The sequence below is a fragment of the Amblyomma maculatum genome, chromosome 2 (genome assembly GCF_055883805.1).
Source record: "Amblyomma maculatum isolate TAMU_Amacu chromosome 2, ASM5588380v1, whole genome shotgun sequence".
NCBI lineage: Eukaryota > Metazoa > Arthropoda > Arachnida > Ixodida > Ixodidae > Amblyomma > Amblyomma maculatum.
The window spans coordinates 207,525,220-207,537,429 of NC_139345.1; the positions used below are offsets into that span (position 1 = coordinate 207,525,220).

General features: G+C 47.8%; 1 protein-coding gene across 6 annotated transcripts in view; it reads right to left on the reverse strand.

Moving 5' to 3' along the window:
• Nucleotides 1-2,308: 2,308 nt before the first annotated feature.
• LOC146201136 (protein alan shepard-like) overlaps nt 2,309-12,210 on the reverse strand; it is a 96,522-nt gene continuing 86,620 nt past the window's right edge. For 5 of the 6 annotated variants that reach the window (XM_084595661.1, XM_084595658.1, XM_084595660.1 and 2 more), the window contains exons 11-12: nt 4,004-4,089; nt 2,309-3,930 (exon numbers count right to left, since the gene is read on the reverse strand). In XM_084595661.1, the coding sequence (XP_084451787.1) occupies nt 4,024-4,089 (66 nt within the window). In that variant the 3' untranslated portion in view covers nt 2,309-3,930; nt 4,004-4,023. The remainder of the gene's footprint in view (nt 3,931-4,003; nt 4,090-12,210) is intronic. The other variant, XM_084595659.1, reaches the window with a different exon arrangement.

Genomic DNA, 12,210 nt, shown 5'->3' on the forward strand with positions numbered 1-12,210 from the left:
AACCTGTACTGCCTTTTTAGCATATCCACAGACACCATCTCTGCATGTTGCGCACACTGCCACAGGTTCATTCTTCTAGCGGCTTCAGAGTCTGGTTGGAAAGGTCACTTACCCTACCTGCAAAGCTCATGGCAAAAAATTAATTCACACTAGTAGCTCTGAATATGACACACGGTGCACTCAGAGGAAATTTGATTTTCTGTAGCTTCTTTTGTTCTCATTGTGCAGGATTTCAAGATTTTAAATCGTGGTAGAAAATTAGCATTTACTTCCCATTCCCAATCCACTCTGCTGCATCTGACACGGTTGCTCTCATTTTGGGATTCACTCAGTTAACATAAAGGAATACAAGTTTTCTTTTTATCTGCAGTATTTGCCCTGCCAGTGTACAACCAGGATACTGCCATCATTAATTCCCAGAGTGTGCATGTGTCTAGCCAGTTAATGATGCCGCTACGACCTCTCTTAAAGTGGACTGTTGTCTCCAATTCAAATTCAAGCCTTCTCTTTAACCTCAAACCTTCTGTACAAGGAGACTACTAGCAAGATTCAACTAGTATTACCCCTAGACGCCACAACCTCTCCAAAACATGTTTTCAGCAAACATATTGGATGACACATTTTGAACCAAATCATTCTCAAGAGGTCCAAGGAGATTTGTATGACATCTTAAAATTCATCGCAGAGACATGCACATACACACATTTCGTTCATGCTCTTTTGCAACTGAAATAGTCTAAGTTTTTTGGAGGGGGTTGAACGTAGTTCCTGAACATTCCAGCTGCGCATGCACACCCAGGCCGGGTGCAGTGGGTACGATCAACATAGGTAGCCTACACCAGAACATACATAGAGTCTGATAAGAGAAAAAAAAAGCAGTTTCTACCCCTCAAAGAACCCCCTGGATCCAATGGCGTCGACTGATTCTCATCAAGAATAATCTGCTTGGAACTCCTAGCCAGAAAAAACAGGAAGTGGCAGACAAAATGAAGTTTATCATGCTGTAATTGAATTAACCGTGACCTCAGAGGGTCGGTCGACACCAGGGGGTGAAGGGCCTCCTTTGATGAGTGGGTGCCACTTTTTTCTAATGGCGCACTCGGTTGGGGGAACGAGAGCGAAGCGCCGAGCATTGCAGAGCAGTACAAGAGCACGCCAAGCAAGGGTGTAACTGTCCTCCCACGGGAACGCTCTCTGCGTGTCGAGAGCAGCGCGCCACAACCACATGACCGCACTTCTCTCCCCAGCATTCTCCGCCCGCCCGCAGTGGCGGCAGTTGCAACCAGAAGAGAGGCCAACGCTCCGTAAAGAACCGCTTGTTTTGTACGCCTTGTTCTCACAGCGGGGCAATTTGCCTCCTTTGGCCCTAGCAGCGACTCTCAAACATGCATACAGCACCTGAGCAATGCTTTCCACTCCTGACGCAAATTCGCTTCATTCCGAAGAGCTCGCCGAGCGCCGACGCTTTGCAGCCGCCATTTTGAGCGTCGCCGATTCAAGAGAAAAAAGATGGCGCGGATATGACGCTTTATGCCATGTGAGTTCCTCTACACTCGCTTTAAACGAGAGTAGCAGGGAGCGCACTCGGCTGCTCTCAGCAGAGGAAAAGCCCTCCTCCTCTACATTAGAAGCCAGTGATTCTACTCCTGCTCTTCCACTGGAAAGCGCCTGCTTGTCTGAGAGCACTTTCGAAGTGCTCTCGAGTGCACCTGCTCTCCCACTCGAATTCGCCAAAGAGTTTGTTGTATTTGACCACAGCAAGCAGCTAGAATCAGCGAGGCATCAGAAGCAAATGATGATACTTGATTGCTGGTATGCGTACGACATGACTGTATCAATTTTTATGAAAAATGGTTAATCACTGGTTGGCAATTGAATGAGATTGAAGGCTCGCGCATGAACCAAAATTTAAGGTGCTACAGGGAAAACTGTAAAATCGGTAACCAAGATGTACTTGCAGCTTACTCGTGCTTTATTATGTATAATGATAAAGATTATGGGCTTTAATGACTTAGAGGCAGCTGCGGGGTACTATGGCACAAGGTGATGCTTACTTAAGGTGGCGTCAAAGGCCCTTTCTTTCAAACATTTCACCTCACAAGGGCTGAGCCAAGGGAGAGCTCCTACCCACTGCATCACTGGTGGGCACACTGGGAATCTAAACCCACACGTCCATGCTCAGAAATAGCTAAGACGGAGACCAGCACATGGTACTTCACAGCTTACAAGCCCATCCTGGCACTATGGAAGTGGCACAATTTTGCTTCTTGCAAGAAGTCTACAGAATAAAAGAAACAGGGACAGCAGGTGTGGAAAAAAAAACTGTTTTTATTTCGCTCAGAGAGAGAAAAAAAATGGGGAAAGCAAGCATCATAAAAAAGGGGACGCGCCCAGCCGGGGCTTGCAAAAGACGGCCGCTCGGGGGCCAGGTGAGCGGCTGGCGGCACCACTGGACGCGTCATCAAGCTGTCCGTCACGAGGAAGAGGAGCAGTTCGGCGAGTCTGTCTCTCACGCACGCACTCTCACACACACGCACACACAAGCACGCACGGGACAATGGCGATTCAGGCGATGGGCTGCAGAGATGCCAGTAGTCCCTTCAGAGGAAGACGGCCGCGAAAAAGGGTCCCCGTGGAATGTCAACGACCGCGTTGTTGTTGCATAGGGGGCCACTCGTTCCACTGCTGCTGCTGCCAACACTCGCGGCCGTGCGAGCACGTGAAAAAAGGGGTTGGAACAGAAGGGAGGAGGTAGGGTTGGTGGGGAGGTGGCGAAAGAGGGCCGGCGGAATGTGTGACGTGGGGGTTTCGCCTCCGTGAAAACAGGTTCCAAAAATTGCTCGAAAAAGCGTCACAATGTCATTTTTTTTCCCTCTCTCTCTCGAAAACTACTAGTACTGCAGCCCGTCCATCATGTAAAATTAAGGAAAAAGAAACGGGCTCCGCCCAGGGGTCCGGCCCTGACGGCGTCCTAAGTAGACGTGCAACTAACGTGTGTGTGGAAGGCACTGCGACAACGGTGTGTCCGCTCCAGGTGTGCACCACACTGCGAAGACGGCAGCGAGGAGAGAAGAAGAAGAAACAGCGCGGCGGTCGCATTCCCCATTGGCGGGGGCCCTTCCCAAAGGGGGGAAAAGCCTACCCTGAGAACAGAAGCGCCTTGTAGTCTCCTCCGCGCCCAGCACCCATCGGCGCAGGCACTTCGTTGTGTGTGCGCTGCTGCTGCTGCTGCTTTTCCAGTGTATGTGTGAGTGTGTTTCCACCTGCTTTTGGCACAGCATCGTATAGTGGTTAATACTCATCCTGTGTCACGGGGGAAGGGGGCTTTCGCAGGAAAGGGTGCCTCGTAGAAAAACCTTAGAAAAATACGCCCTCTTTGGTTTGCACCTTCGCGAGGACCAAAAGTGGAATGAGAGCAAAGAAACGCCGCCAGGGGGGAGTAAGAGCACCGGCGGGGCGTTCATCGTGTGGTGGCAGCCGCCCCGCTTCCCTCACTGCTGCTGCTGCACATGAGCGCATGTTTGTGTGTGTGTGTGTGTGTGTGTATCAAAAGACAAGGAGGGGTGGTGGGGGGAAGCCTCTCGCGTGCGCATGCTATGTACAGCCCCATAGCTGCTGCACTATGTACAGCAGCCAGGCAGAGGAAAAAAGAAAAGCTATCGAGCGCACTACACATCGCCATCACATTGGGGCCCTTGTCTCGCCACCATGTCAACGCACCGCTAAGGGGAGTGGGGAGAGGGAATAGGGGTCTGACAAAAAACGAGGATAAAAACAAAACAGAGAAGGAAGAAAAGGGTGCAAGTCCCGCGTTTTGATTGGCCGCTGACAGAAACGGCGTTCTCCTCCCCGAGACGCCCGCCACAGGTGCCTGGCCGCACAGCGCACCCCCCCGCTGGCTGGGACACACCGCTCGCTTCGGTCAGATCTCTGCAAAGGGGGGAGGGGGGAGACAGGGGAGAATCAGCGCACTGCACCCGCGGCACACGCATGGACTGCTCACCTGCCTGTCACACGTTGTCTTCACTTGGGGTAGCCCTGGTAAGAGGCTGCATCCTCTCCGTTGCCCAGGCCTCCGTTCGACGGGTCCTGCATGCGCGCGCACACCCATTCTCAACAAGGCACCAGCAAAAAGGTCAAGCTGCAGATTTGTCATTGTCAGACATCCCTTCTCTTGTGTTGCTTCCCAATTGTATTTGCTACCTGCGAAATGTAATGTGCCAGTCTTATCATAGTCACAGCCACGGCCACACCTTCAGAAGTTAAAGTCTCCCTCAAACAGTGCAGCACTAGAGAGCTCTACCGCAAACTGCGCCCTATGCTGCTGCTGCTAGTACTCATACCATGCCGCCTCTCCCAAAGGTAACGCAGCCCACCTGTGAGATAGATGCACTCACCTTAAGAAAACCACGCAGTGCAGATATGCACAGCAAGCAAGTGCTGCTGAAAGGATAAACAACCAGTCTGGCAGGTGCATGGATAGTAAACCCAAAAGAGTGAACATTTGAACTGCCTGCTCAATTTCCTGAATTTTGAAGGCTAGCCTGTACCACTGCTGGGACCACCTCAGCTAAAATTCATTATGTGTAGAATAAGTACGAAGGGCATTACACAACCTAGGTGACAAAGATGGCTATGCTTGCTTAGGAAAACTATCATTCAATAATTTTCCAAATTTTCTATGTTATGTAACCTCATGATGTCTAGAGCACACAACTGAAATTATACTGCTTAGTTATATTTTAAAAGAATCCCGTCATATAAAGAATGGCATTGGTTTCTTCATAACCACCACTTTGTAATTTTTTTTAGTAAGAAATAAAAGAAGAAGAAAAAAAAAAAAAACAGACAGACTACACAGTATTCCCCAAAAAATTTTCCTCCAAAGTCCAATACAGCACTAGTATTATCAATTGATAGCAGAGGGTTAGTTTTCCTAAGCTGACAGTTTATTGAAAAAACAGAAATATAGAAAAATGAACTTTAAAGACTGAAAATCGCCCCACCTTTATTTCTCCAGATCCAGTGCTAAAAAAAAAAACGCCCTGCATCATACGCTAGTCCCTCTTCACCTATACTCTGCTCAGCAGCAGTGCCGCTTTTTTTCTGGTCGCCTTTGGGCTCTGGAGTGCTCTTGCTTGCACCCGCATCACACAAAACTTGCTGTTTTTCTCTATGATCTTGGCAGTGTGAGTGTCACAAGCAATGCCCAGCTAGTCTAAGACCCTTTTTAGTCCTTTGATCCTCCGTCACTGAAATCTAGAACGAGTGCTGCAGCTCTCTGCACAGTTATTCTGAGACAAGTCGGCCTGTGCTGCATAGGCCGCTCGCTTTCGTGAAGCGGCTTTGTCTACTTAGGTCGTACCTCGATGCGAACTTCATAGCTGCCATTTTCCCAACAAAGATATATGCTTGAAGAAACCGAAAATGCAAGAAAGATTCAGAAGCGGATGCGATCAAGCGCTGTTTGACAAAGCGAGCCCTCGCATAGCCTGAAAAGATGTTTGAAATGTCAAATGCTACTTTTGTGCCAATTGCCTCAAGTTTTGGTTTTCTAGCAAATCATGGCTCACCATTCTTAGATTTCCCTGCTTGTTCTACAATTTTCCGTACGTCTCACTTCATTCTTGATGAAAGCACGCATGCTAGTTGGGAAAAAGGAAGTGCCGAATACACACACCCCACATGTGCCCTTCGAAAATGGCGCTTGTGGGTCATTTCTCTGGGCCTAAAGAGTGCAAAGGCATTGCCAACCTTTCGATATACAGTTGAACCTCGATATAACGAAACTCAATGTAACGAAATTTGCGATGTAACGGATATTTAAAATTTCCCAATCTCTGTCCCATTGAAAACCATGTATTTTTGTTGGGTGTGAATTAACGAAGTAATTTTATGCCGCACTTTCGATTTACAAAGTCCTCACGCATCGCATGCATGTACGTACCAGCAGCCACCTTGACAATCGGATGAGAACTAAAACTTCAGCAGAGACACACCGCATTCTACTAAATTTGCCCTTTTACATGGCAATTTTGCCAGCAGTCTGGGATCTGCGGGCGAAACAAAATGATGATGACAGGAGCATACCACTGCGCCATCAGAGGTGTGCATACAAAACCTGTGGTATGGAGGCTTTGGAACGTGTCATGCCATGACGTCACTGGCCAGTCGGAACGACAAAGCGCTAACCGGAAATACTGTATTTACTCGCGTAATGAACCCCCACCCCCAACCTTTTTAAAAGAAAAATAGAAGTTTGAGGGAAGGGTTCATTTTTTTTTTAAGAGAGTCATCTGTCACTCCATCCTCCCAGCGATCAATTATCAAAGAAAGCATGCGGTCAACTGCGCTCATGACGCGGCTTTTAGCATCATTCGCTTCAAAGGCGTTTGCTGCTATCACACGCTCCAATCATTTAGTGGTAGTGGATGGCGCCCACCCTAATCGCTGCATGATAAATTAAACGCACTGAAACCAGGCTCGCGCAACTGGACGAGCCGAGCAAGCCACCGCAGGCACTCTTCTGAAGGCATCTGCACTCTGCCTAGTTCGCCCCACCTCCCGTTCATTCCACCAAAAGAGCTAACGTTGCTAATGCCAAGCGACATACCGTGATGTTCCTGTTGCACAGCATCTTGGGGCGCTGCCAAGAAATGCACTGTGGACTGCAGGAAACGGAGCGACGCACTAAAGACTAGCTTTCTTTCTTTTTCTAGTTCTTAGCATCAAATGTGGAAGGTGGGCTGTGATGAAAGTGAATATAGTACGCGTACATGAGGCCTGGCCAAAAGATTGCCGCGCCAGTGTAGGCGATGCTAACTAACATCTATCTAGTTCACTGTAATACAACAGCATCCCCGTTAAAGTCCCTAGATCAGGTGATCTAGGCACTCTTGTCTCTGTTTGAAACATTGAATAATGATGATACCACTGGCGACATCTGGCAGCGGCTTTGAGTATGAAGTGTTATGCTGGCTCTGCGTACATGGAGAAAAATGATGTCTTCGCGTCCGTTTGCTATCACTCATTATGCTTCTGATTTGGAGAACACGACAGGAGTTTTGGGAAGCACTACTATCAAACAGGATGAAAAAGGACAATGTCAAGTCATCCGTCACGCCCTGGCCGCTGCTCAGATCCGGGAGATCTAGGTCGATGGCTGAGGAGGAGGACAAGGATGGGATAGAGCTGCTCCTTGGATCCTCACCAAACTTTTGAAGGATGCACATGTTATTTCACTCTCTCTCTAGCGCTATTATTGCTAGAATGTCTTGCTCATTTCCTGAATTCATAATTTACAAGTTCCCATCTACTAGCAGTGTTCCATGAACCTGTTGCTTTATTTGGAATCTCGACGTAACAAAATTTGAGATTTAACACGAGTAGCCTGAGAGTAGGACTTTGTTATATTGCGGTTCAACTGTACGAGAATTCCTGCTTGTCTTGAGCACTCCAAGAATAAACTTTTGTGGAGAGGTCCTCTATTGGTCGAGGAAATGAAAACAATAATACAGTCGAACCTGGATATATCGAATTTTGGTTATATCGAACTCACGGAATATCCCTTTGAAGATCCCATGTAAAAGTATAGGAAAGCTGCGTCACATATCGAGCTCAATTCCATCGGTCGTTCGATATATCGAACTCCGCACCATGCACTGGAAGGTGCGCCTTTTCCAAAGACGATTGCATCACCCTCAGCCGTTTTCCACGTGACGTTTTCAAGCCACGCGCGGAGAGAATGAGAGGGGACAGTTCGGCGACGACTGGTCTAGGGCAGCGCTGCGCCCATTCCCCAAAGGCGCACGTACCTGCAGTAATCGTTTCCCGCGCGTGCCAGTCCGTGACATTTGCAAGCGATGTGCGTGAAGGAACCAGAGAGAACTGACGGGAACGAGAGGGGGAAAATGTGATAGAGCGAAGCGCAAGGGTGTGCCCATTCTTCTGCTGAGCTACCTCTCCCCTCTCCTTTCTCTCTCCCAGCCTTCGTTTGCAGTAGCACGCGCTACGCATGCGCCAAGCCAGCTCAGTCCGTGGCAGACAGAATGTCGGACGCTTTCTCCAGCGTGTATTGTGAACCCTCTGTGCACGGCGGATGACGTGGCTATGGTGCCTGCGGACGTTAAGAAGCGACAGATCTCTCTTTCTCTCTCTCTCTTTTTTTTTTTTTTTTTTTTTTGTGGGAGTGTTATTGTCGTGCTGTACGCGCGGCGTAGCATAAGACATAATGGCTGCGGGCGTTAAAAAGTGGCAGTTTTCTTTTCTTTCTTTTTTTGTGAGAGTAGTTTATCCTTGCAGGTATGAATCAATGAAGGCACGTGGTCAGCTGCGATCATGACACTGGCTTTTAGCATTTTTCGCTTCAAACAGCATTTGCAGCTATCACACTTTGCAATGATTTTGTGGCAGAGGACTACGCTGGCCCCAAGCGCGGCATGCTAAATCGAAATAGGCTTGTGCAATCAAGCCATCACGGGCACTCTGCCAGGTTCGCTCCCCGCCACCGCAGGAAATATCAAAAGATAAACACGGCGTGAAGTTAGCGCTGTGCAGCATCTTGGCACGCTGCCGATAAATGAGCTGCGGATGAGACGACCGAAATAGAGGGGCGCGTGCTATTGACATGCAAGCGAAAACGCTAGCAATATCTGGCCGCGGCGACACAGAAATCTTGTTTTGAGCTGCCGCGGTGGCTCAAGTGGCAAGAGCGACGCAGTTCCAACAAGTTGGAAATTTTTCACTCTGTCGCTGCCGCTAGTCACTGAGATCGCTCAATCGCTTGCATGTGAACTAGCCCCAACGCTTTTTTTTTTTTTTTTTTCAAAATTCTCGGGTGAAAAAGTGGAAGGTGGCTTCATTATGTGAGTGGGCTGATTATGTGACAAATACATTATCGTTTTTCACTATCGTAAGTTCTGTATATCGAATTGTCGATATATCGAACTATTTCGCGATTCCCTTTGAGTTCAATATATCCGGGTTCGACTGTAAATACAAAAACGAACTTATCACAAATTTTGGTTTTTAGCACCACGTACCTTCAAACAACCCCGGTTCTTCAGAGGGCAATTCTGGCATTTTTTCGACCTCCTTGGAATCCTCTCAGTTCTCTAATCATTCGTCCAAAATTTTACAGCAGTTTGAAGTTTCATTGCAACGCAAATGAATTCGCAAATTTCCAATGTAATGGCCTCAACCGGGGAGATTTCTACAGGTGGAGGCATGAGGTCACTGTATGCATGGCACTCTATATTAGCTCTGCGTACACTGCAGGACAAATGCTCGAGCTTGCTTTTCATTACTCGAGACAAATAATGACTCCAGCTGCAACTTACAGAGTGTAGTTGAGTCTAATTGGAGTAGACTCCCCGCACCACTAATGTATCGCGGGTAAACTGCAACTTACAGTCACTAATTTAGATAATAAATAAACGTCGTGAAATGCAAGGCACTGGTTGTGTAACGCCACTCTAAACATAGCATTGATAAGTAGCCAGCTTAGTCTGCACATATCAGTTTTGGCATACCATGCTGTCGTTAAATAAAATCTTGGAAACGAGTCCCTCATTTGTTGCCTATGCTACACCCGCTACAGTTGTGCAGGCTGGCTTTGAGACTCGTTTCTGTCACATACTATCCTTTTTTCCCCCTGTAGGCTAAGATATTCACTTTCTAGGTTGTGACGAAAACTGAGAACGATCGAAGCAGTTGCTCAGAAACAATTACAGCAGCAAGTATGGGCTCCGACTACCATCTGCAAACCAAGCCATTCTGTTATTTATCATAACGGTCCAAGTGAGGTTTGTGTTCAGACCTACAAGCATGCTGCTGTCAGTGCATTTTATGCAGGGCCTAGCATTACTGCCACCAAGCTACTGCTGCCCATTGGCAGGCAACTGAGTGAGGAACGATAAATTTTATCAATGTGACAACTGCAAGATGCTGCTCCCTGGAGATGTCGCAATGACCTTTGGTTATCAGAAATTTGTAGTTTTTAATGTTCAAGAAGTTCAAAAGTGAAAACGACCTGCAAATCGAATAATGAAAGAACAAAATATGTAGTTTCACATATTTGCACATAGTTCTAAAATTTGGCTTAAATCAGTGTACCACCTCGACTGCAGGACAAAGGCCTCTCTCATATTCCTCCACTTAACCGTGCCCTATGCCACAGTAACTTAAGTGTGAACCACGAAAGCCAAGTTGACCAATGGCTGGTACCAGTTTCTGGCCGCGTTTGTGCACCCCCAATCGCTCAGAGAGGCTCATCGCAAATGTGTCATAAAACAGTCATTTTTCGACTGCAAAAGAGTTTCAAGACTTTCATTTCCAATTTTCTTTGCAATGCAACCACCTTTGCATGCAGAAAAAAATAGCAACAGTGTTCTTGAGGAATAATCCATATGTCTTCCTTGGTTTAATATTTCCTTTTAGTACCCCTATTAAGTTCAGAAAGATGCACTGTGTTAAAGTTCATCATCATCATCCTCAGCCTGACTATAACCCCTGCAGGGCAAAGGCCTCTCCCATATTCCTCCAATTAACCCGGTCCTGTGCGAGCTGCATCCACTTGACCCCTACCTACAGTTGACTCCCGGCACAACAAACGCCACTTCAACGAAATTTTCGCCACAACGAAGTATTTTCCATTCCCCGCGAAGCTCCCATAGGAAGTAATGTTTAAAAATTCTCTCCAAAGTGAATTATTTGTGAGAACGCGTTCACTTCAACGAATTTTTCGCAAGCGTTCGCCATTCAGTGAGCAGTCTATTTTAAAAATTTTGGGGCTGTACGGCTTAGCTCGTCTTCGGCGCAGTCGGTTGAAGCCGGCTGAAGACAAATCCAACGAAATCCACTGTCTGGGACAGCTCTCCCTCCCCTGCTTTCACATCGTGTCGCCGGCATCGCACCGCCATTTTCTCGTTGTGTGTCATTCATGAGGATTATCGACCACGACCTCGCCGTTTTTGCCAGTCGCTACAATGTCGAAGTCACCACCAACTAAAAAATGAAACTTTCTTTCGCTTGAAGATAAGGCAGCCATCATCGCCCAAGCGGACAGCGGACGGAAGAAGGCACTCATTGCAGCGGACTTCGGCATCGCCCCGAGTTCGCTGTCCACGATTTTGAAATGCAAGGACAGCGTCAACAAGGCACTTGCGTTGGGAACATCGGCCAAGCATAAAAAAGTGACGCAGCCGACGTATGATGAGCTGGACAAGGCTGTTTACACGTGGTTTGCAGACACGCGAGCAAAAAATATCCCGCTCAGTGGGCATATGGTGCAGCAGAAGGCCCTTAACTATGACTGCTTACTAGGCCTAGACGATTTCAAGGCCAGTACAGGATGGCTAAATCGTTTTAAAGCTAGGCACAACGTCGTCGGAAAGGTTTTGTGTGGCGAATCTGTTCCCGGGTTCGAACCCGACCGCGGCGGCTGCGTTTCGATGGAGGCGAAACGAAGTGGCGTCCGTGTGCTGTGCGATGTCAGCGCACGTTAAAGATCCCCAGGTGGTCGAAATTACTCCGTAGCCCTCCACTACGGCTCCTCTTTCTCTTTCCACTTTCATTCCCACCTTCCTCTCTTCCTTTCCGGCGCGGTTAGGGTGTCCACAGAGCAAGTGTGACAGTTACTGCGCCTTTCCCTTCCTGTGAACCAATTTATTTTTTAAGGAAGGTGCCTCAGCATGGGCTGCAAATAACGTTCCTCACATCATGAGTCGGTACGCTCCACCCGACATATACAATGCCGACGAGACTGCCCTCTTTTACAAGATGCTCCCAGCGAAGACTTTCGACTTTAAAGGGCAACGTTGCCACGGAGGAAAACATAGTAAAAAAAAAAAGAATTACTGTGTTGCTTTGCACTAACTTGGACGAGTCGGATAAGCGCCCTCCATTAGTAATCGGGAAGAGTGCTAAACCGCGATGCTTTAAGGGAAATCGAAGCCTTCCTGTAAAGTATGTTGCGAACGCTTGTGCATGGATGACTCGTGCAGTCTTTGCAGACTGGGTGAGTGCACTTGACAGTGATATGAGCAGAAAAAACCGAAAGGTTTGTTTGCTCGTAGACAATTGTTCGGCCCATCGCATTGACGACGTGAAGCTGACAAGTGTGCAGTTGCGCTACTTCCCGCCCAACTGCACTTCAGTAATTCAACCACTCGATCAGGGAATTATACGGAGTGTGAAGTGTGCCTACCGTGA